Genomic DNA, 23,531 nt, shown 5'->3' on the forward strand with positions numbered 1-23,531 from the left:
CTGTATGATATAATGAGTCATGAGAAAGGAAGGGAAAGCTACCACCAACCCAGAAAAATCAGGATGTTTTCCCAAAACTTTAGAGAAAGTGCTATATGTATACTATAAAATCTGACATCAGACAGGTGAACTAGTTAAACATGCTTGGTTTCTTGAGTTACTGAATTTATTTTAAAAGCTCTAAAATACCCAGAAATTTCAAGTGATAGAAGGTGTTATTTCAGTCCTTCTGTGCCTATCAAATTAGCCATCTTCAGGAAAAAAGTAATAAAATGACTCCTCATTGAAAGGCGAGAGTGTCCTCCATGAGAAGCAAGCTATGAGAACAGTAACATCCTTCCATACCTCCTAAAATAACAATTTAGTAAATGCAAATAGAAAAATAAACACACCAAAGAGATCACAGACCACAGTCCAATATTATCAAAGAAGTGATGAGAAGAATAAAGAAGCCTGCAAAATGTAAACTGTGAAACACCTTATTGAGCACAGAGATGAAGCACATTAGTGTAGCACCTTAGAGGTTAATTTTTTTCTATAGCCAGCGCAGAATCCAAGTAAAGGTTGTGGTGATCACACACCTTCAAGAAACTGACAGTTCATCTGTTAAATTTATAATAAGCTGCAATTAGCGAAACTGCTTGGAAGCCAGCTCTACCTTTTTTTCAAACCCTCTCTGTCAGTCAGGCACTCCAGACATCCTGTGCTCCCGCAGACAAGTGAAAACCTAAGGAAAAGCTTAGGAGATTAACTCAGAGCTGCACGAGAAGAGACACTGCACTTGCCCACCTGCTCCTCCTCCCCATCCTCACCCCATCACCCTTGCAGGAAGATGCTGTAACACTGAACTGGGGGAGCACTCGGTTCCTCACCCGTAAACCTGCTAACCTCTCAAGAGTGAGAGGTTATGTGGAGGACCTCTCTTTAAGAGTGAGAGGTCAGGAGGCTATGCTCCTGACCACTCCTCCCTCTCTCCAGAACAACATTTCCAATCTGGGGAGGAGGTGGGGAGGCATCTGTGGCCAACGCACCAAGGGTGCTCAACCACAGCAGGAAAGGCTCCTTTTTTGATGGAAGGATGAGCCAGACTTTCACAGGAAGAAGGAGCTGAGAGGAACAGCGGAGGAGGGCAAGGGCACTGCCTGAAAGCTGCTCTTGGCAGAAGCCCCCAGGCTCCTGTCCACCCCTACCTGCAATCCATTACCATAATCCTTTAAGAGTCCACTCATCAATTCAAATGTGCTCCTATGAGACAGCTTTGTGGTTGGTCCTCATTCCTATAACACACACGATGGAATTCCAGCTGCATCAGAAAACTGGATAAACTTGTGGACTTTCATCCAGGGGAATGGATGCAAAAGCCAAGCAGCTCTCTAATCAATTGCAGTCGGTCCCTGAAGTGGTTAAAGATTTCTCCCTACAGACAAAGGCAAAGGGGAGCATAATATAATAAGCACCTTACAGAATAATAAACTCATTCATCACACTGACTGCGTTGTCTACATGTGGTTAAAAAAAAATCTGCCTATGCTCTCATCTAGATGCCAGCGTATCAGATGGCAAACATTCCTGATATGTCTGCACGAGCCAAATAAAATCTCATACTAATTTCACTTCCTTTGGGAGAAAAACAATCCTGACAGATCTAAATTTTTATTTAAAGATGACACTGAAGAATTTTCACAGTACAAGATAGTGCTACATCAACCAGCAATGACTCCAGACGTTTAGGAACACACCGGGCGTATTCATCAGATAACAGCAATGCAAATAAGCTGGCGGAGAGCAGAACACTCAGAGGCTGTAACAGACCCATCTTGCTGCCTTCCCACGGAGAGAAACTGCCAAATAAATCAAGCAGAGAGGTCACACGATGACCTGTGCAGAAGAAAAATTGTTATTGGCAGCTCACATCGCTCATACCCTATGAGCAGTGTATGTATACACAGCCGCCTTTTATTTTAGGGGACACCTCGAGTAATTAAAGGGTCCCTTCCTAAACTCCCTGTGTCACAACACCACATTGATGATTATTCTGGGACAACAGTGCCAGGTTAGGAATTATTCTGGAATTTCCCCTTCAAAACCGCATCACCAGTTATTCTGAAGTGACTTCACCGCCAGAAAAGCCCTGAGGCTCAAGACCATAGTATCTACTCATTAAGAAGTCACTACATTAAAACCTCCCTGTTTCATTTTCACACCTCTCAATATATGCTTTCCAGTTTGCAGCCCTTGTGAAATTTAATTTCCCCAACCCACCAGGCTGCTAATCTTCAGTAAAGATGTATCTCAGTCTAAAAACAGAATTAAGAGGGAAGGAAGCTGCCAGTCCTCTGGCTACGGCGATCACAGGCTCAGCAGGTTCTTCCAGCTTACCAAGTCGACAGGAATCAGAAGCGCTTGTGACCCCGGATGTGAAGACAAGGAGACGGGGTGGATTTGCTGAGAAATTCTACCTCTATCCCAAATGTTTAGCCACTCCTTTGTAGAATTTATCCATCTACATTTCCATGATTTGCACTATCCTTCACTATCAACCATGCTTTGTATCTCTGCTGACAACTTCCAGACTTATATGCAATGCCTTTTCACCAAAATATTACTGGCCTAAGGAGGCAGGAACTGCACATTACTTGAGTGAAACCACATCATATGGAGGGTGCTAGCCTGTGTGGCATTGACAGCTCTTTGTCTCCTTCCAAATAAAATAATAAATAAATAATTTAAAAAGTAACCTGCAGTCTGTAGCAACACATCTCTCCAGTCCAAAAAGCTAGCACACACACACACACAGTTAACCAAGACAGCGCTACTAAAAGGAAAATAGCGTCCCCAGCTCGGTGCATCTACCAGAGGGGATCAGGAGAAGCACAAAGAGACACTCAAAGCAAGAACTTGGGAGAGAAGAAAGAACAGCCTTTGGCCAAAACAGTGAACCTGTAACGTAGGAGGATTAAGGATGGTTGTTTTACAAATCAGGGCCAGCAGATATGATGAAATCTCTCTCCCCACCCTATTTGCTAAGTCTTTGTAGAAGGTCCTTAAAAAAAAGCATGGGAAAACAGAAAGCAGGGGTTAAGTAGACTGGAAGCAATCATAAGCATGTTAAAAACAAAAACAAAACAAAACAAAACAAAACAAAACAAGCAAGCGATCAAACAAACAAACAAAAACCATTGAAATTCTTAGCTTTGCTATTCCTCCTGCTCCACTGCACCACTTGGACATGACTGGGGGGCCTGGAGCTGCCAGAACATCCACTGCCAGCCTCATGCTCCAGCCACTGAGCACTGTACCCCTGCAGTGCTGGCAGGCCAGGCCAGATGCTGCTTTTCAAGAATTTCTGTTCTACCCGGTTAACCAGGATGCAAGTATTTCCCCCATCCATGGCTTTCAAAAGCCTCCAAAGCTGCACAGTGCTAAGGGGGCAGGAGTGGAAGGGGAAGCGCAGTGATTCACACACACCATGCAACCAGAAGGATGCCAAGGCTCCTCGGAAGCTGTAGAGGTCTTGCTGTAGTCCAAGGCATTTCCTTTTCAGCCTGAACTCTCCCTACAGAGAGGAGATTCACATTTTGTGAGTAACACCTCTCACGTGCTGCTGCCACTGCTTGCTCTGTGTGGAAAAGGGCTGTTTATACAGCTGCATTTAGCTTTTTTCCCCCCTAGAAATCCATCTTCCATCCCCAGCATAATTCATTGTTAACCCCAGAAGGCAGCAAATCAAACAAAAAACATGCATGACTTAGATATGGAAGTAGCTTTTGGCCTCCTTTATGAAAAGAGATGTAAAAATACCTCCCCCCCCCAGATAAAAAAGACTAATAACTGTTTTTCCTCTGTTAAAATATTTCTGTTGTAAAGTCCTCACCAAGAACCTGTCTAAATGCAACAAAAGTGGGTTCACAGTGATGTGAATTCTATTAAGCAAATCTCCTGCTACACCTACTCCATTGTGCTCTTTTTCTTCCTGAGGTAATTAACATCTCTGCAGAGTTGGTTTCCCACCTCCTCCACCCAGTCTAAATCTCTAAAATCTCCTATTTTTGCTTTGACATCTGACTAGAATTTCTCTTCCTTTTCGGCACAGCACACACATCCACCCACCCGACTCAGAGCACCAGCAGCTGTTTCATGAAGCAAAGCTACAGCAAGGCTTTTCAGACCCTCTGCTCTGGAACAAATTGTTACCCAGGAATTTCATGCAATGCTTAATAAGATGTACAGACTAATATGCTCGTGTGTTATTTTCACATGAGAAAAAAGATTTCTAACCTATCAAGGACTGGAGAAGAACACATTGGAGATCCTTTTTTTTTTTTTTTTTTTTTTTTTCTTTCCCTGGTGACTACAAATAGGGTAGGGGAGAAGGTTGCATTGTCTACAGTTAGGTACAACAAAAAATACATAGTTATATCACATTCATGCTTTTGAGGATTCAATAAAAGCATCTAGTCTTCGTGTAGAGTATAACCGTATGCCTACACAAAGCATTTAAGCACACATTATTGTCTGCATCCTTGAAGCTGCCTCACAACATCCTCCTGTGATTCTCTTCAGCATGACGGCCCCTGTGCAGAGGTGAATGACTTGTCCCAGCATCCCAAATTGTCCTAGTGCTTGTGTCACAACAGCACTTGCGAAAGGTAGGAGTAGTTAAAGATGCAGAAACTGAATGAGTCAGTCAAAGAAAAGATGACCAATACTACTTAAAGACAAAGCTAAGATGATGTCTGGGAAGGAGAAGCCAGCAGCCTGGAGCAGGGACGTAGGACATGTGCAGCATGACACGGGAAGAATGACAAGTCCATGGCCAAGTGGCATCCTTAAAAACTCCTCTATTCTGATTAATAACCTACACACCCCAACGAGCAGTCAGCAATGACGTAGTTTACCACTGCCTTGCTGAAATCTGGAAAAAAGTGTTACTTGGCATGAGGAATGACCAAGAAGAACAGGTACATTGTTCTCAGGAGAGGGCAGGATCTACTTGGCATCTTCTAAAGCACACAAAAGCGGTCACGGTTAGTTGACAGTCTGACATGGGCAATCAGGTCTGGCAACACTTAGGAACAACACGCTAACCTAACTGCAGATATGCGGTAGCCATGAGACAATGTAAAATAAAAACCCTTCTGCATCCTCTGAGATGGCTCATCGCTTATTTTGCTGTTAGAAAATAAAGGTAGGTGGAGGTTATCTGGAGCTCGTGAGATCATTTTGTTCACTCCTCAGGGAGAACCAACTTTGGTTGTCATTTAGTTCTTAGTGGCTGACAGTCTTTTATACAATTCCTTGTTTTCCATCTAACAACTATGTTGCCACTGGATGCAACCCCACAATTCAGAATCAAGGAGGGAGTGATAAGTATATTGGTTGCTGTTGTTGTTTGCTTCATTGTTGTTTATTTATTTATTAATTTATTTTGAACTAGGAAAATGTTACATTGAATTATGTTTGATGCTTAAATTTTAAGAATACACAATGCAGTGTAGTTTATTTATAAACTCCATCTGGCATGACTTGATTAGTACGTCTGATACGTTAACTCAGAGTGGGGATTTCCAAGTATTATATACCTCTGGCACTACAGCAGGGGGTAGAAGGGAACAAATAATTGATGCAGCTGCTTCATTGGACAAGCAATCCTTAGAGCTCCCTAGAGCACAGCTTATAGAAATCATCCTTTATTACTTTCAGTAGCTGAACTTAAAGAGGGAGTAAAAATCTCATATTAGTCAACCAACAGCTAACGAGTACTGCATTCATTGCAATTCTTGACAGAAGTCCCTAATATAATGCAGAGGAGGCAGAGCTTCTTGTAACAAATCAAGCAAGATCCTTCTGGGATGAATCTGAGGAAAGCTCAAGGGGACAGAACACGTGCTCAGCTCACCCCCAGGCACCAACCCCCTCAGCATTGCTTCTGGAGGAAAAATGCAGCATACTGCAAAGTCTGCGCCCAAGCTGAGCACCACCACGCTCCCTGAGTTTTGGTGAGCAAGTATGAAAAGTTTTACAAGGTAAAAACTCACCTGTCCCCGAGATTTTGCTCTGTATATTTAATGAAACCAAAAAGGTAAGGGAAAGCTTCTGCAAACCCTACCATGTTGTGCCTGTGTTGACGACCTTACTGAAAATCTTGATTTTTTTCCTCAATTTTCACCTAATTACAGTCATGGATTATTTTCTCCAAAAACTTGTTACAGATTCTTCAAAAGCTCTGCTAAAATCAAGGGCTGTGACCTGAAACAGAGCTTTTCCAAGAAATTTTATGGAGAGGTTATAAAAATGGAAAACCAGTCCGGACAGAAGTCTCCCTTTTTGCTCGTGCAACAAGAAACCTGCTAGCATGGATTTTTAACTTTTACTTTTTAAAGAGTAATAAATTGTATTTATGAGAAGGTTTCCAGAGCACTGATGCTGTGATTCAGTTGTGTGTGCTCTCTCCACAGGGCCGGTGGCACATGCATGTACTGTAGAGGTGAGGAGGAAAATCAGCCAGATAGGATCAAGCAGCGGCAGATGTGCTTCCATTCTTCTGTCAAAGGTAGAGCTGTTGCCAGCACTGTGTTATCTGTTCTCCTCAGCTTACTAACTGGCTTCTGAAGGATTTCCTTCCAGAAATAATCCAGACAATGAGCAGAGGATTTTTCACATTTCAAATGTAATAACTTGGAAAGAGATTAATAGAGAAACATCGAAGTGATACGAGTTGCACAGCTCCAACCAAAACACACCTTCAGCAGGCGCTCAGGACTTGTGGCTGATGCAGTCTCGGGGGACCCACCACATTTCCTGGTATTTACTTTGCTCCACTTCCCAGCTTCTGACAAGCTCTCTTTCACTCACAGCCCCAGGTCTTGTTTGCACAAACATTTTTAATGCTTCCCTCCGTTCCCAGCTCATCTTCACTGGTATTAGCAATTCGGAAATAACTGCTGCAGCTATGCCTTAACAGCACTTTCCTTTTTTTATTTTTTATTTTTTATTTTTTTTCCTCTGAACACTCAAGGACCTGCCTGCACAAGTGCACCCAACGTTACCAGCTCTACCTATCCAAACCAGTCTTGGCAACCACTGAAAATTCTTCTGCGGACACAACTGCAGGCAATGTACCGTCTTACCAGTTACAAAACCCTGCACCTCCCCTCAGCCTGAATTTCTGAATATTTGATATCACCTTAAGCAAATAAAGGATGATGCAAGTGGGTAGTCCCATGCTTGGCTGACAGCTCTGCTTCTCCCTTATGCTGTATTTCTTCACCACCAAACTTCAAAGAAAATATTCTCAAGTTATTTTAACATCTAGAGAGAAACACAAACATAAGTAGCTTAGTCAAGCAGGGCACACTACAAACATAGACAACACAAATATTTAAAGATCGCTGGGGGCTCTCATTTTACCTTAATTTCATTCACTCCTATTTCAAAGAAGTCTTTAGGAATATGAACACTTTCTTGGTTTATGCAACACAAGGACACACTGCACACCTCGGTGTGCTAGCTGCACACAGCTCACACAGCTATTTATCTTCATTTTTAAATGTGCATTTTGTTTTCTATTCGCACACTGCATCTGCCAGCTTAGTGACTCACTGCCTGACAGATTATCAGAAGCATTTTCCTGGTGTCACCCCAAAATTCACATTTCTCTCAGATACACCGTAGGCTGAACAAGTTGTGTCTCGTGTTTGGTGGCAAGTTTCCCTTAAACTGAGAGTCCCTCCTGAAGCCCTTTTCACTGTGATGCTACAAATCTGGAAGTTACGCTCACTCTACAACATCTTTAACTGAAATTGGGAAATAGATGTTAAAACCAGCCCAGGAAAAATACAAATTCTTTACTGTGAATTGTTTCGCTGAGTGAAAGAGACCACAGCTGGGGCTAGACCAATGCGCTATGACCCAGGGCAGGGCAGATGCTCTCCTGCTCTTAATCTGCTCGTCACACAAAGCCGAAGAAAACTTTGCTACATAACCAGCAGCTGCCTCTCAGACAGCAGCCCCATCCAGCCTCATTATTTACAGCAACAACAAGCCCAAAAGGGATGGTGAGAAGCAGCTAGAGACTGTTCAGGCATCTCTGCATCTCTTCCAAAGTACTTTGTGTAGTGCAGTTGGTGCTAGAAGGTGTCTGGGAGACAAGCACCCACCTCCAGCTTCTGCTCAGAAATCTGAAGCGGGAAGAACCCCACTGCAGCTACCCTACCAAGCAAACTTATCAGATGGCAGTGGATTAAATGGCATCAAATCATTTTAAAGGCTCTAATATGGATTTGTAGAAGTTTAATATGTACACACAGGTATGATTACAGTTGCTGTCTCAACCACAAAGGACTTGTCTATATTATATTTACAGCTACAACTAATGTTTTCACTTACTCATCATTTCACTAGCAGAAGAGCAGCGAGATGTTTATTATAACATACAAACTGTGCACACTGGAAGACAGAATTATGCATTACAATTGTTTTATACAGTGTTTTCATATTTCAAAAGATGTTCTTCTCTTTTATGTGGGGGTTAATTAGTTCCACTTGTTGGAATTACTCTGTTATGGCTCTAGGATCATCTCCAGCACTAATAATCATGTTGAAATTAGTTGCAATAGTTCATGATATACTTAACATACAATGATAGGGATAAAGAGAAGATGAAAGCAACCAAATACACTCATTTTTCTGTATTATAGTACTGAGCTAGTTCAGTACTGGAAATCTCTTGGCACATGAAGCTTTCTGGATCAGGATCACTGCATCACTCAGAGCTCAAAGCCCGTTCACCTCTCCTCCACGTTACCCCAACAGTGTTCCTCTTGAGCTGGGATGTGCCTTTTGGGTATCTCAAACAGTTAACAAGTGTCACACATTGCCCTCTTGATGAAAGGATCTTTCCACGTTGGTTTTCAGTGTGAGAAGTGTAAGTAGGATGGAGCTCATGACCCCCATTTTACGGTGAGCAATCCTTCTGGGACAAGCAGAAAAGAAGCCTGGAAGAAACGGCATGAAGGGCAAGAAGAGCACAGCGGAAAAAGTTTTAAAAAAAGAAATATCCAGCTCAGCTACCCAGCAGTGAAAAAAAGCCTTGTGAAAAAAGCCTTGCGAAGATGGAGTAAGAAGTATTTCCTGCTAATTTAACCCGATCTTACCAGCAGGGTCTCTCTGGCAGTGACAGCCCCACCAGTACTACCACCAACAGGGCAAGGAGTGGGGCCTCTCGGCGTTTCGGCAGGCACCGGACAGCTGGCTTGACCCTGGGCAGCACACGAAATGGGTGACAGGCAGTGACAGTGTGTAAAACTAGGGCAGGCAAAACGGGAAATAAAAGAATCTTCGTCCTTTTAACAAAGCACATATTTGCTCACACACACCTTTCAAAATCGTAATGTTTAATTTAGGATTTCTCTATGAGCTTTGAAAGAGGTAGAGGGAACACTTCACTTTCTGAGGTCACTTTTAACATTCTTTTACCTCCCTTTATCTCTGGCTACCCAAGGCAGTAAAACACCCTCTGATCGTTTCAGTACCAAATTACACAACTCATTATCTGCTTACAATAGAGCCAAGCACTGTGAAGGCTGCAGAAGTGCTGGGAGGTTCCATGCTTGCCCTGCTGCAGCCCTGGATGCCCCTGCCTGCTGCTGGGCTCCTGCCAGCTCACCCAGCACATGACCAGTAAACCCACCACTCTGAATGAGATTCAACCCCTGTCAGGGTTGTTCCTACCACTCTTCTTTGTGAATCACATCCCTGAGGTCTTAGAGGTACAGTTACAGGCTACCATAGCAGTGCAGCGCTGTTGCACAGCACACGTTGCCAGAAGCCTGCTTTTAATTCAGTGCCAACTTTGTAATATCTAAATTACTTGTTAGTTTTTTCCTGAGAAACAGTTGATACTGGTTGAATGGCTGAACTTACGTCAATGCAAGGAAAAAAAAACACACACACAAAAACTAGCCAAATGAAGGAATTTCATCCATGTTACTATACCCCGCATTTTTTTTTTCCCTGTGAAGGAAACCTCCTTAAATCTAAGAGTCACGTTTTGGCAAAGTACCCTAGAATATTTTTAACAACTCTGACTTAAAATAATTTCATTTCCATGGGCAAAGGAAATTATTTGTTTTGAATCTCTGGGTACAGAACTGGTAGAATTCAGAATTTCCTATAAATGTACAGAGGCTGCCTGCCTCCATTCGCGAGTACAGAAAAAGCATGGTCATAAGGTGGGGGGAGCACCTATTACATTGAGTACCAATTAGGACTGGTGCAGGAACTGAGACAGCCAGAAATACACCGAAGATTAGCAGATTTACTCATCATCCATTCTTACTGGCCCAAATACCTGCTACCAAATGCTGGGGCTCTGTCCCCGTACACTTCACTCTGCTCTCCAAAACACACTGGCCATTCTTGGCAGTATGTGCCCTGATTGATCCTAACGTAAGGGTATATGTTCCACTTAACAACCGAACAGCTTCACCGTACTGTATCATATACTGTATTCAATTTGGGGAACAGTATATGAATATCGATTGGCAAAATTTGGCCCGTATTTGTATTCTTACTGACTGCAATTTACTTCAGAAATAGATCCACTGATTTTGCTTTCCCAGCACAGCAATTTTTTTTATTCTCTCTTCAATACTTTAGCACAATTATGTCCAACTTAGTGGCTGATCTTTAATATTCAAGGTAATCATTAGGTAATAAATTCTTTTAAATCATCTAGCAACTGGGAATGAGTGTCAGTCGACCTTTTTTTTTTCTCTGAAACACAAAGCCCTTCTTCCTGTATCAAGGATTTACCAAAACTACTTTTGCAATCCATTAGTCTTTTGACCCCAATTTTGATTATTTTCTGGCCACCTGACTAAACATCCCATAGAAACAACTTCAGACTGGCATCTGAGATGACTCTTCCTGCCTCAGTTTTCTTTGTTGCAGCTGTCTCAAAATGTCCCACAATCAAGTTTATTGCTGGATATTAAGTTTTAAAGATAGCTACGTGTTCCTTATTAACAACTTATATTTCAAAATATAAAAACAATGCTGTTGCAATCCTGGGTTTTATAGGCTTTATAACTTTAGAACATTTGAAAATGAGGACACAAGCTTGTTTCTGAGGTGCAACAGGGTTATATTTCTTTCTCAAATTCTATACAGAAACAAGTTTCATATCCTCTCCCTCATCTATTTGGTTTGGATAATGCTTATTTCCAATTCATAACAAATAAAAACAAAGAGGTCAGGACACTACCATGCATTATTCCAGAGGATGACAGAGGATATCGGCCTGTGCAATTTTCATGCTTTCAAACTTCCTTTTCACCTCTAAAAAGCTGCATAATGTAGGTCACTTTTAATGAGGAGTCTTGCACGTGGCTTCCCCCACACGCTACAGAGCATCCAGGCACTTCTGAGTTCATGTTCTCCCTGTATCATTGCCATGGCTGTCATTTTTCAACAGGTTTGACTTTTGCCCACAATGCTGGGGACTTTCATATGGCAAAGTCTCTTGGCTGTCTCATTAACTCCAGATCAGTGTGTGCCCTTGCATTTTACTGTATCATTTCCTCCAGCACTCATTATGCTGCAGTTTATACAGCCTCTGGCTGGAAACTTCTTAAAACATCATGATGAAATTACTTTTTTGACAGCATACAAGTCAATTATAATGTAATTAAAAGATACACTAATCTATTCCCTTGTTTGGTAATGGTATCTTGGTTAACATCATCCAGAGCATGCATTTATCCTATTTGTGAAATCTTTTGCTATAAATTGTAATCTACTGTCCACACCACTTGTTTTTCTGTAAAAGATGTAGGAATTATAAAACCCATTCTCTCCCAGCCTTGGAACCAGAGAGGAATTAAAGTGGTACAAGCTATTATGAATCCTGGTTTGCTACTTTTCCATGCTCGACTCCCCGGGCATTTCAGCGGGGTTTTTTGTCACCATACACAAAGAACAGCCCACCAGGTTGGCAAAGCCTCAGGAGGGTGCTCAGCACGCCTTCAGTGCACGCTGTGCAGCCTGCCCCATGCTGTAGGGCAGTGAGGGTTTCGGCAGCCCCATCTTACTCTGCACACCTGCAACTCAACACAGAGCCCAGGGCAACACGCTGAACCCCTGAAGCTTATGTGACTGAGTAAGAACAATGTTTAAGTGAAGCGCCCAATATTCTTAATCATTTTAAAGTATTTTATCGTTGCTGTCTAAGTCAACATAAGGTTAAAAAAGAATCCAGTAGCTGCACCTGAGTTGGATTTAAATGAGATTTCTCTTCAATCCAGTGTGCATCACACGTGTTTGTCCCACACTGTTAGAACAGCCACTTTGCAGCCAAGACAAGGATGGAGAGTTGTAAGAGATACGTGTCCTTCATCTCCACCTTCCCTCCAGGCCCAAGTCCCTCCTTTCACTTGAGCTTCAGCTTTTTGTCATTAAAAGAGGGATAATTTTGCCCGCAGCGATGCTAATCTGCCTGATACTTGCCAACACACGAAGACTCTATTCTAATAAGTGAGATGAATGGAAAGCAGGACAAAGCCAACCAGCACTGCCTATATTCTTCCTCACAGTCCTACCAGGCTTCATTTTGGACTAGAAAAGTAGGTCACAATGCTAAGCAATAGTTGTTTGAGGGGAAAAAAGCAACTTCTATCATTAGCTGGGTACAAACACCGTCCTTTTTCCAAATCAGTGCTCTTAAACAGACAGATCAGGTAATGGGACTCTCCAGAGGCAAGCGTGGAGGCACCATTTCTTCTCGACCTGTTCCTTAATCAGCAAAGGTTCGATACAAGACGAATAATTCATGTGGCAAGTGATTGATTCTCTCTCATGGAGCCACAGGAGAGAATTTTAATGGGGAAAGACTTGCCTCCTTCTGGGGTACATGCGACCGGGGGGACTAGTTCCTTCTTGGTGTCTTTTGGGCTGATGAAAGAGCGGAGCTTGGACGCCCTGCAGCACTGGGCAGGATGTTCCGGCTGAGGGCATGCACTGCCCTGAGCCCCCCCACTCTGACACATGCAGCAATAATTGCTTGCTTTTCATTAATTGCTCTTAATGTACACCCACAACCCCAGCAGCGTGCGCAGGGCTGGGCGCTCCCCAGCAAAACAGGGGCTTTCTGGAACTGAGTACGCTGGCACTGACAGCATAACGATAGCAATGTATTCGTGCTGTACTGATGTCAATGGAACATCACCATCAATTTCAACTGGCAGTTTGGCTGATTTATAAGCCAATATATAACCAAATGCAGCACAGGGGATGTTTGGAAAAACAAGCATGTGAAGTAGGCATGACAGATATAAGCAGTTTATTGAGGGATGATTTCTGAGGTAGCTCTCTCCCAGGATAGTGACATTTTAAACACCCTCGTTTGAACAGGAACACAGATGAGCAGGCTGTAAACTTGTCTCATTTTTCTGTGTTTTGTGTTTGGCTGAAATGACAGAAATGACCAATGATTTTTGTGCAAGAGTGAAATGTTTTACCTTACACTTCTGCAATCTGCTAGGTGAAAGTGGTCACCTTACAAGTGAGTTTGGAGGAACAAATCAGAGGGAGAAGGTGCTAAAGGTACTAAAATGGTTGTCTGAGCAACCCACTCAACCCAAGTGACCAGGATTCTTGCAGGAAATACTTTAGTACAATGTTTGGGGATGCAAAACAAAATAAGAGAAAAAGCATGGGCGGCAGGGAATGTCTACATGCCTAATTTGTCACCCAAGGCTGATGAACTCCAGTGCAAAAGCAGTAGAATATTAAGTGCTAACCTGTAAACATTTCAACCATGCAAAAGGGAATACGCAGTTGGCATTTAAATCAAAAGCTCTTGTCTGCACATATCTGTCTCCTTGTTCCCCTTAAAAATAACATTTTTTCACCAAAAAGGCCACAGTGTTATCTACCTAGTACAGGTGGTATGTTTAGATACTGTGCTACAGACAAAATTTTGGCAGTTAAAGCTCTTGGCTCATTAAGACTGAAGTCAAATAGTCAGTGATAAAATCCTGTCTGGGTCAATTCATTTTGGAAAAATCACTTTTAAGGTGCTCTGTGTTTTTTCAGTTGTCACTACAACCGTCCACGATGGTTTATATATATAAAAAAGTGAGTATTTATGAACTTATGTGTCCAATGCAGCCCATCTACGTCTATCGCCAGCCAGGGCTGACGTCCACGATCCTTTCCACACAGTAAACACGCCGGGGTACCATCAGCCTCCTACCTTGGCTCCATCCACACTGATAATCCGATAGCTGTTTCTCGTGCTGTCATAGAAGTAGGAAACAGTTACAGCCTGCTTGCTTGCGGGGACCCAGTTCTTCTTCGTGCTGGGGTCAATTTGGAAGACATGGGCTCTGGTGGTGAAGATGGGCTGTTCTCTGGAATAGGGAGGGACAGGAGAAATGGATGCATGAGTCTGTGGAAGATGAAATGTCCCGGAAGCCCAGACCTGACCAGGCTGTGCAAGGCCAATTTTTCCTGCTCTTGTTATGCTGACTGTGTAACCCATCTTTTCCTCCAAACACTTATTTACAGGAAAGGATGCTCACATGCATGCTTTCCTTCCCAATCCACACATTTTCCTAAGCACCACAGACCCCACACGGCCAGCTTTCCTCCTGCTGCTCCTCGCTGTGAGCTGCTGTCCTGCTTAGAGTCAGGACCACTCTGCGGAGGCAGCAATGATGCTACCAAAACAAAGGCACGGTGCCATTCCTGAAGTACTAACGTCTCTATCCTGAGAACGACACCATTTTGTGGATGTGCCTGAAAAGTTCATCAGATGCAAATGCAGTTAATCTGCCTGGGGAGTGAGGGGGGGAAGAGACAGGCCCGAGGCCCTGCCAGTGCAAGGGGCCATGCCAGGGCTGAAGTAAGGCCCCTGACAACCCAGCCCAAACCAGCACCGCTCCTCAAAAATATTTTGTGACCAGTGTTTCCACCCTGAACACATGGCAATGCAAACCGCATGTAGGAGCGGAGAGGATGCAGGACTGAAAGAACAAGAACTTGGTGATACACACCAAGCCATCCAGATCAGAGTTAAAAAGGCCATAAAACTAAATTCACCTCAAGTTATTACCTTTAATCCAAGTTTGGAAAAAGTGAACTACAAATAACGACATGTCATGTTGATATAAATATATATGGTATATATTTTAATGCTTTTTGTTCTTAAAAGCATATATATATATATAAGCATATATAATGGTATATATCAAGTGTACCACTTGATATTTTCTTATCACATACAAAATATCTTATCATTGATAGAATTCTGACAATATTCAAAAACAACTGTACTGCAATATACTCAATTATTAACTCCCACAAATATTTACCTCATGCAAACTGAGAAGGCTGCCATGCTGAATTTTGCAAAAAGCAAATGAAGATAGGTATGAGAAAGGCAGAAGATGTCTCTCTCACAAGTCATTCTTTCATATCCATGTAAATAATTCTCTTGTTATTCTCGGTCCCATCATTTTGGAACTATATTTTTATTAATTTTTATAATCTTCAGCTCCTTTTAAATCCACCTCTACATTTTTTAGAATATAACAAGTTGAGGTTCTGTATGTGGGAACTGTACAAAACACCATGCACAATCTTGATCATCATACTTTAAATAAAATAGGGGGAAGTAATTCATAAACATCGCACAGATGAAGCAATCTAACTGCAGAGCTAGCTCAGGAAGACTGGTGTGATCTTGCAAAGCCCCACAATGCCTCAGAAGGGAGAAAATGAATGACATATGCAAGGTTTTACATTTTTCAGGGGCTGCCATGCATGCTTCTAGATAGACAGCTGTGCCAAACCGTAAAATACTTCTATGAAATGCATTTAAACTACAAGGGGACTGTCATGTTACAGCTGTGAAGGAGCATCATTTACTTCAGCTCCTCCTTACCAGTAACACAGGGATTCTACCTCTTGTTTCCCATGCTACTGTCACTGAAGTCCGGAGCGGGGAGAAAAGCAGGGCCAGGGCTCCATAATATGTTTTAGATACTTCCATCACACATTACACAGGGTAAGCAAGGGAGGTTTCCCCCAAGCTACTTACTGTTTCAGTCTAAAAAATATGTACATTCTCTGAGTGAATAATTATTTTGAATTTATTTAGCCTTCTGCTTAGCTCTGTATTTGTAGTGGATTGTATTATTGTTTTTGCTAATGGCAGTATGACCTATGTTTCACAGCCTAAACTTTCAAAAGTTTCAGACTTTTCCTTCATGAAAGCTCATCTCACAAACAACTTTATATACACATTTCTGTTAATTCACCTTAACAATACCAGAAAATACTGCTAAAATTATGCCTGGCCTCTCTGAAGCAGCAGCAGTAAGCATATAAAGTAAATCTGGAGATAACAAATGCAGAACAAAGGGAACGAAGGGAAGCTATCTATCTCCATTCCTTCAGGAGTCTTGTAGCAGCTACTGCTGGCAGTGAGGGCTTTATACATGCATCTGAGTGGGTAAATTAATGGATAATAACATTCAGGACTTGAGATAGCCATCTATCCAGTCATTTGTTGCTGTCATTAAAAGCCAAAGACAAAAGCCGACTATATTTCTAATCCTTATGATTATTCAACAACGACAAAGGCTTCCCCTTGCACCACACCGTCAGCAAAGACATCAGCCAGTGAAGAGCACACAGGCAACTATAAAACTTCAATTTTCCAATGAAACACTGAATTAGTCTTTTTTTCTTTTTCTTTTTTTTTTTTCCCCTAAACTACACCATGGCCTTGGAGACCTCCATACTGATGCTTTATTCCATTGATGCCTCACTGCATTACTTGCAAACTTTGACATTCAGGAAAGCACTTCCCTGACTAAGGAATGACTTTGTTTTCCACAGTTTCTTTCCTTTTTACTTTAGCCAAGATTTATCAGGTTTTATGCTAAAAATGGCTGCAATGCTAGCTTGAAATGTTGGCAATGTCATTTGGTGTGCAAGCCCCTGTAACCTAGTCATGATGTGAAAGTGCAGGTGAGAAGCACTGGCTCTGCGAGCCAGCTGAGCTGCAAGTTGTAAATCAGAAAACAAAGAGAATTTATGAATGTTTAAAATCTCATGAATTTTAACCAAATCTGTTAATGATCGATTAAATACATTTCTCTTTAGAAAAAAATCTGTTTATAAATCTATTTGACAGTAATATCCAGTGTTTCGAGCAAAGCAGCTTGAAATCTAGCAAATGGAGACCTAAATTATAGTTAATGGTTCTTTGTTTAATAACGCAGATTAAGATGGAGAACGCACTTTGATAAGCTTTATTATTACACGTGGCTGACATGTTTTATAAATATGGTAATAATTTTCAAGCCATGGTTTTATCTATTTTAGTTGACTTTTAATTTCCATCCTTGTGTTATGTGAAACAAACCTCACATAATAAGCAATCATTCTCCATTAATTAAGGAATATGTCACTAACCTTTTCACAGGAATTATAAAAGCAAAAACAAAGGCTCTAAAGCTAACTTCATCCACAGCTGTGTGAGGTACAGTGAGTGCCACTTTCTGTTAACATATAACCATGCCAAATTTTCCGAGTGTGTGATGAGCTCCTTTAAATACATCTTCATATAGCTGACATCTGGTGGAGGATGCACGTGCCTCCAGACCGTGCGGCAGAGTAGAGTTTTTGAAACGTGGTGCTTCCCGCTACGGGCCACCTTCATGCACGCGCTGAGCTTTACACTGCCTGACAGATCTGCCATGATTTGCTATAATGAGCATTAGATAATGAGTGTCTTTCAAGGGAGAAAGAAAAGTGGGTACAAAGATAAATTCCTACATTGCAACATGCCCCCCATCACTACAACTGATCACGATACAAAAAATATGTTTGTTAAATGCAGCCTGAGGAACATGGTGCCTTCAGTCCCAAACAAACCTGAACCAATCCATCCTGCACTCTGAAAGCAGCAAGCTCTCCATGCCTCAGAAGTCTCCAAGTGCCCCCCAAATGCACACGGAGTTACAGTCGTATCATCACACGTAATCAGCACACAGAATTTGTCTTTGCTCAAAACACAGAGAGGCCTGGCTGTCCTCCAGGCTGTCTTTCCAGGCAGTGGTAAACCACACAAATTAGTTTCTTAGAGCCAGCATTTTGTCCTCGCTCAAACTGCTAACCTCGCTGCACGTGCTCAAGTCAGCACGTGTACATCCTCCTTACATGTCACAAGGAGCCCAACGCCCCAAGGTGCCGCAAACTCCATGTCCATCGCCAAAGGGTCAGCAACCAGGAACACCCCGCCAGCAGGGGACAGGGACCCTCTGTCCCCAGTGTGAGCTCCTGAGAGTCTTCTGAGCAAGGTGCATGGGCAGGACACCTCTTCCTTCACATAAATGTAGTAATAGCAGGTGGAGGGGGGATATTTTTGCTTTGTTTTTAATAAAGCTGTTTACACACCTCTGCAAGACTCAGCTGTCCAAAAACTAACCAGTGCTGCCATGCTCTCCGTGCAAAAGCAGCTGGGATTTTCAGGCATGCATTGTCACCGTCAGGTAATGCAGCACAGAGCTGGGCAGAGGCAAAAGCTAAGCATGGATGTTTTACAGATGTGATAGCAGCAAACCAGTATTACGAAACCAGGCAGCTCACTACCTTCCCAAATTGGCATGTGCTAATTAATTCGGGTCAGTCAAATCTCATCAGATGCAACACACAAGTCCGGGTGCCGGCTGCCAGCACACATAGCCATCAGGAGCGGAGAGCCTGCTCCGACGTGCAAGACTGCAAAATTGGTAGCACGGAGCAAGCAGGTGGTAATGGCTCCATTTTACACCTGAGGAAGCAGCCATAAAGAGTGAGATGGCATCCCGGGATAACAGAGCCAGTAGCGAGCCTCGAAATAAAATTAAATCGCCTCATTTCCTCTCTGCAGCTTTGCTATTGCTAACATCAGAGGGTGGTTTGGTAGCAGATCTCTCACCCTGGGAAGTTTTTGACTACATGAGTGGAAAAAGCTAAATCAATAGTTGAATATTCACCACTCAACAAAAGCGACTATTGTAAAAACCAACAGTCTTTGCAGACCAGAGGGTGGCTTTAACAACAGCTCCCGCACAATTCAGAGGCTGGGGGTGGCAGGATGCCCACCTTGCAAACTGGGTCTGCTCCTTGGTGGGACACTTCCCTGCACCTGGTCAGCTCCTGTTGGTCCTGAAATGCAAACACACCTTCAAACACAGTAACTTCCATCGCAAAAATTACTTGGAAGGACGGAGCAGCAACCCTGAACAAAACAGGCCAGGCAGTGTCAAGGCAGAAAGAAAATAAGAGTATCCGTTGTGCACAGTGGATTGGAGAACTGGCCCAGAGCGACAGGCAGGGCTAGCAGGGGACAGCTGCACTCAGCTTTGGCTCTGCTGCTTTCTGCCTGTAAGAAAATGCAGCACCCCTAAAAGTGTGTTTTTCAGCGTGGTGGGACCCAAGCCCTGCACCTCCGGCAGTGCCAAGCCGCAGGATGGACTGTGGTCACTTAACAGTGCAGACAGAGCAATTATTGGAAAAACAGGCTATTAGGACAGAAATTACACTGCCACCCCCCCAAAAAAATATGAAAGGACAAGAAAAAAATATTTTAAAAATATATAAATTTACCCTAAGTCCTTCTTTTCAATCCTCCAGTTGCTGAAATCCCTGGTCTGTAGGCAGACCTCTTTCTCTCTCCATGACTGCGATGACAAAGTTGCAGCAGTGCTAACCAAGAGCAAGGTCATGCAACTTATTCAAATGACTACAGACATAACTCTCTAGTGCCCACTTTATGCTAGATTTGATATCTTTGCACCTGCAGAAGTGTATTAAATTCATGAAAAAAAAAAAAAAAAAAAAAAAAAAAAAAAAGACATCTTTTTAGCTCCCTTCATTTACAGGCATTATTATTTCAACAGACAATGTAATTAACAAAAGTGCTTCTTACATTTGTAGGAAACATAATAGTTCCAGTTACTTAGACAAAAAATAAGAAAAAAATAATAGCTAGCTAAAGAGGAATTTTCTGTCAAAAGTACAGATGTTAATTAAACTCATTTTTGGTTCACAGCTGAGTAAGTCCAAAAGAATAAGTCTTCAGGACAAAAGCTCTCAGCCTGAAAGTCGCTGTAACATCTGGGAGCTCTCACAATGCCATTAGGCCTTTATGAAGTCAATACATAAATGAAAAGGCTTAGCTTGGGCAGTGGAAAAGCTCACACTTAACTTTTGGGCTATCTCCAGATGGTTATTCACCTTTTAAGACAGTCCGTGAATAAACACACACAGAGGATAGAAACTGAAAAGACCCTGAACTACTCTACTACAGGTAAGATTGTTCTGAAAATAAAAAACAAGTTCAGGCATGTGTGAAACTGGTCCTGCTACTCTGGTTATTTCACAGATCCTTCTTGAGAAGATCTGACAGAGGTTCCATAAATTTGCACCCCTGGAAATGTTTACACAGCCTCCTGTGTACACAGGGATAAATTCAAAGCTAATAAAACTGGTAAAAAATTGAAGTAACAGTACTCTGTTAACCCTCTTTGTCAGGATAGACACAAACTCTCCTAGCTTTGTTGACAAATAAGGCTGTGTCAGCACATTAAAATACCCCCCAGAAGCCTTCACATTTCTCTGGACAGGTTAAAAATTACATCTTTGAGGCTCACCTCAGCCCCAACAGCATCAATGCTGTTAGCAGAGCTTCCGCTATAGCACAGCGCTCGCCTTGTAGCATTTCAGTGAGAGATTTCAATCATAAATTGGAAGTATAAAACTTGGAGTGGAGATGCCAGGCTTGTAGGAGGGGGGAGGCAGACTGGCTCCCCACCTCACCCCAATGCCAGCATCTCCCACCCAGGCAGGAGACACCCCTGTTCCTTACAGCTCGCAGAGCCACGTGTGTGCACCACAACTGCTCCAGCTGAGGAGGATGAAGCCAGCTCGCTGCAGACGTGCCCTACACCAAGTTCCTTGAGCAGCGCCTCAGAACGACAGCCAGCATCCTCCAGCCTTGCATTATGCAGCCACTATGGATTGGCACCCCTCTTGCGTTACTGTGGTGAGAAATTAGCAAGGAGGAGAAAATAATGCAGACAACGCTGGAGGAAGAGTAATTTATTTTGCATTTGTAAGCCAGCAGGAAAATCCCTCACTCTCTATTATTATTAATAATCCTTCAGAAGATGCCTTCCATGTTGCAGAAGGTCAGGCATATTTTGAGGTTGTGTGTGCTCTTCGGTGTCCATTTAAAAAATAAAGAGCTTAAATATCAGAGGATATATAATCAAAAGATTTTGTACCTACAAACACAACACTGAAGTGAAAGACCATGTGTGTCTTTGTGCATGCAAACCCACTGCCACCAGCCGGGCAGCATCTTTGTGCTCAGGACATTTTCCTTTCCCACATCACAAGAATTTAAATGGCAGATGAGGTTATCTGCGCACAAATCCAAAAAAGTTGATTTTAATCAGTAGCATAATCAAAGCCTCACTATTGCAAAATAATGTGATTAAACTCCCCATTATCTTACACACCACAGCACCAAGCAGATCCTTGGAGGAGAGCTCTTCTGTGCACTAATCCACACACATAATTATTGATATCCTTTCCCATCCCCTATTCAAATGCTCTCCCTCGAGGCTTTTCTTCCACTTAAACTTGGCGGGGGCGGGGGGAGTCTATCAGCTCCGTTCAAAGAACAAGCTGGGTAACTCTGATCTGCTGCCTGAAGGGGCAAATACGGAATTCCACCAAGCTAACACCAGCAGCAAACGATAAGGCTTTGCTTGTCCGGGGCCGGGCGCAGGCCCTGTGCCGGGTACATGCCGTGACCAGAGCCGCTGCCAAAGCACCGGGGAGGCGCAGGGAACACTCATGGCCAGGTGCTTTGTTGGAGGACAAGAAAAGGGTGCCATGGGTGGTTTAATACAGGGATTCACACCTTTATTGAAGTTGAAGCATGTAAAAATTAAAGGCAATTAAAGAATAAGCAATTTGGTCTATAAAGGATTAGGAAGATGCAAGCCCGTGCCCACATGGGATTTTGGGTACGTGTGTGAGCTTGCCTGTGCTGGGAACAGCAGCGGGCTGGCAACAGCACTGCCCTGCTCAACCAGGTCTGTCGTTACCGCCTCCTCCCAGATTAAGCCATCCAGAAGACAAAAACAAAATCAGCAAATGCAGTCAGGAACACCAAAGACTGCATGTGAGAAGTGGAAAAGACTGGTCTGAGCGCATCCACCACGCTCAGCCTGGAATGGAAAGGTGCTGGACACAAGTGAGTGCTGCCAACAGCAGTGTCCTTCTCTACTCAGTGCAGGTTAAATTGGACCACCTGGAAAAAAGCAGGCTTCCTTTCTTGGGGAATTTCAATAGTATAATGCCAATGATGATCATAATTTGGCTGCTGCTGGCATGCAACAGCACCTCTCCAAAGAGCAGAGGAACATACTTCTTAAAGCTAGTGCATTTGCCTTAGAGATCACGGAATGGCATATTTTATCTGCAAGTTAAAAATACAAAGGGAATTCAAACATTTAGAAACTAAAATCATTCACTGATCATTTTAATCTTTACCAATACAAAGCTATCTGTTGCCACCAGATTTATAGTACAGATCTCAGAAGTTTTGTTGGCATAAAACAGCACAATACTGAAGATCCTCTGGAAATCTCCTGAGCGTGAGAGAGTAAAAAGTACTAAATCTGAAAACCAGAACCAGCAAGTTGCACATGAGAAACAGCATCTGTAAAACAAAAAAAGACACCCTCCAAAGAACACATTAGCAAAACCACAAAACTAAACCCTTACAACCTTCTAACTCGGCAGTGGAGCACACTACACACATCTGTGGGTAGTACTGGGAGAAGATCCTCCCAGAAATTCCTGAACACAACAGCCACCTGTTGGAGATCCCCGCAGTCCCATTCCCTCAGCTCCGAGGCCCTCGACACTTTGGATTTCTTGGTGCCACCGCCCCAGGCCTCATGGGCTATGTGAGGTGTGGGCTGTGTGAGGATTTAATTCCACCAACAGCATTCTTCCACTGATTGCGTGATGCAGGTTACATTACCACAGGTTATGATGCAAATAATGTGAAAAATGGCATTCTTATGTCAGCAGAGTCTCAGAAATTAGCGTGGGCTGGCTGACAATCCATAGAACAAACAAAGTGCAGCACACATTCTTGTTATAAACTAACAGTCCAAGATGTGTCGGGGTAATATGTAAACCAGATCAGTTGTTCAAGGTTTTTTTTGGACATGCATAGGCCTTTACAAATTAACCCAAGGTTCAAAGAGGCCAACCATTCTGTGTGGCCAAGCCAATCAATACCAATGCCGGGACTAGGCTTCCAGGAGTCAGACCCCTCAGTGCCAGAGCATTTGTGGTTTAAAAAACCACATTTAAAAAATAAGAAAGCCTTGACCTGATTGCAGTATTCCCTCTGCTGAGAAGCCGTCTTCTTACTTTTCGGGAGGCGAACA

At 42.9% G+C, this 23,531-nt stretch overlaps 1 protein-coding gene across 3 annotated transcripts in view; it reads right to left on the minus strand.

Annotated features, from left to right (window-relative positions):
- The window catches only part of HOMER2 (homer scaffold protein 2), a 58,001-nt gene that overhangs the window by 22,396 nt on the left and 12,074 nt on the right, over nucleotides 1-23,531 (minus strand). Inside the window, exons 1-2 of one of the 3 annotated variants that reach the window (XM_035335770.1) lie at nucleotides 19,663-19,800; nucleotides 14,255-14,411 (exon numbers count right to left, since the gene is read on the minus strand). The exons of 1 other annotated variant lie outside the window; for it this stretch is intronic. In XM_035335770.1, the coding sequence (XP_035191661.1) occupies nucleotides 14,255-14,411; nucleotides 19,663-19,781 (276 nt within the window). In that variant the 5' untranslated portion in view covers nucleotides 19,782-19,800. Of the gene's footprint in view, nucleotides 1-14,254; nucleotides 14,412-19,662; nucleotides 19,801-23,531 lie in introns of those variants that run through there. One more of the 3 variants, XM_035335771.1, reaches the window with a different exon arrangement.

Source organism: Oxyura jamaicensis, chromosome 10 (assembly GCF_011077185.1).
Source record: "Oxyura jamaicensis isolate SHBP4307 breed ruddy duck chromosome 10, BPBGC_Ojam_1.0, whole genome shotgun sequence".
Classification (NCBI taxonomy): Eukaryota; Metazoa; Chordata; class Aves; order Anseriformes; family Anatidae; genus Oxyura; species Oxyura jamaicensis.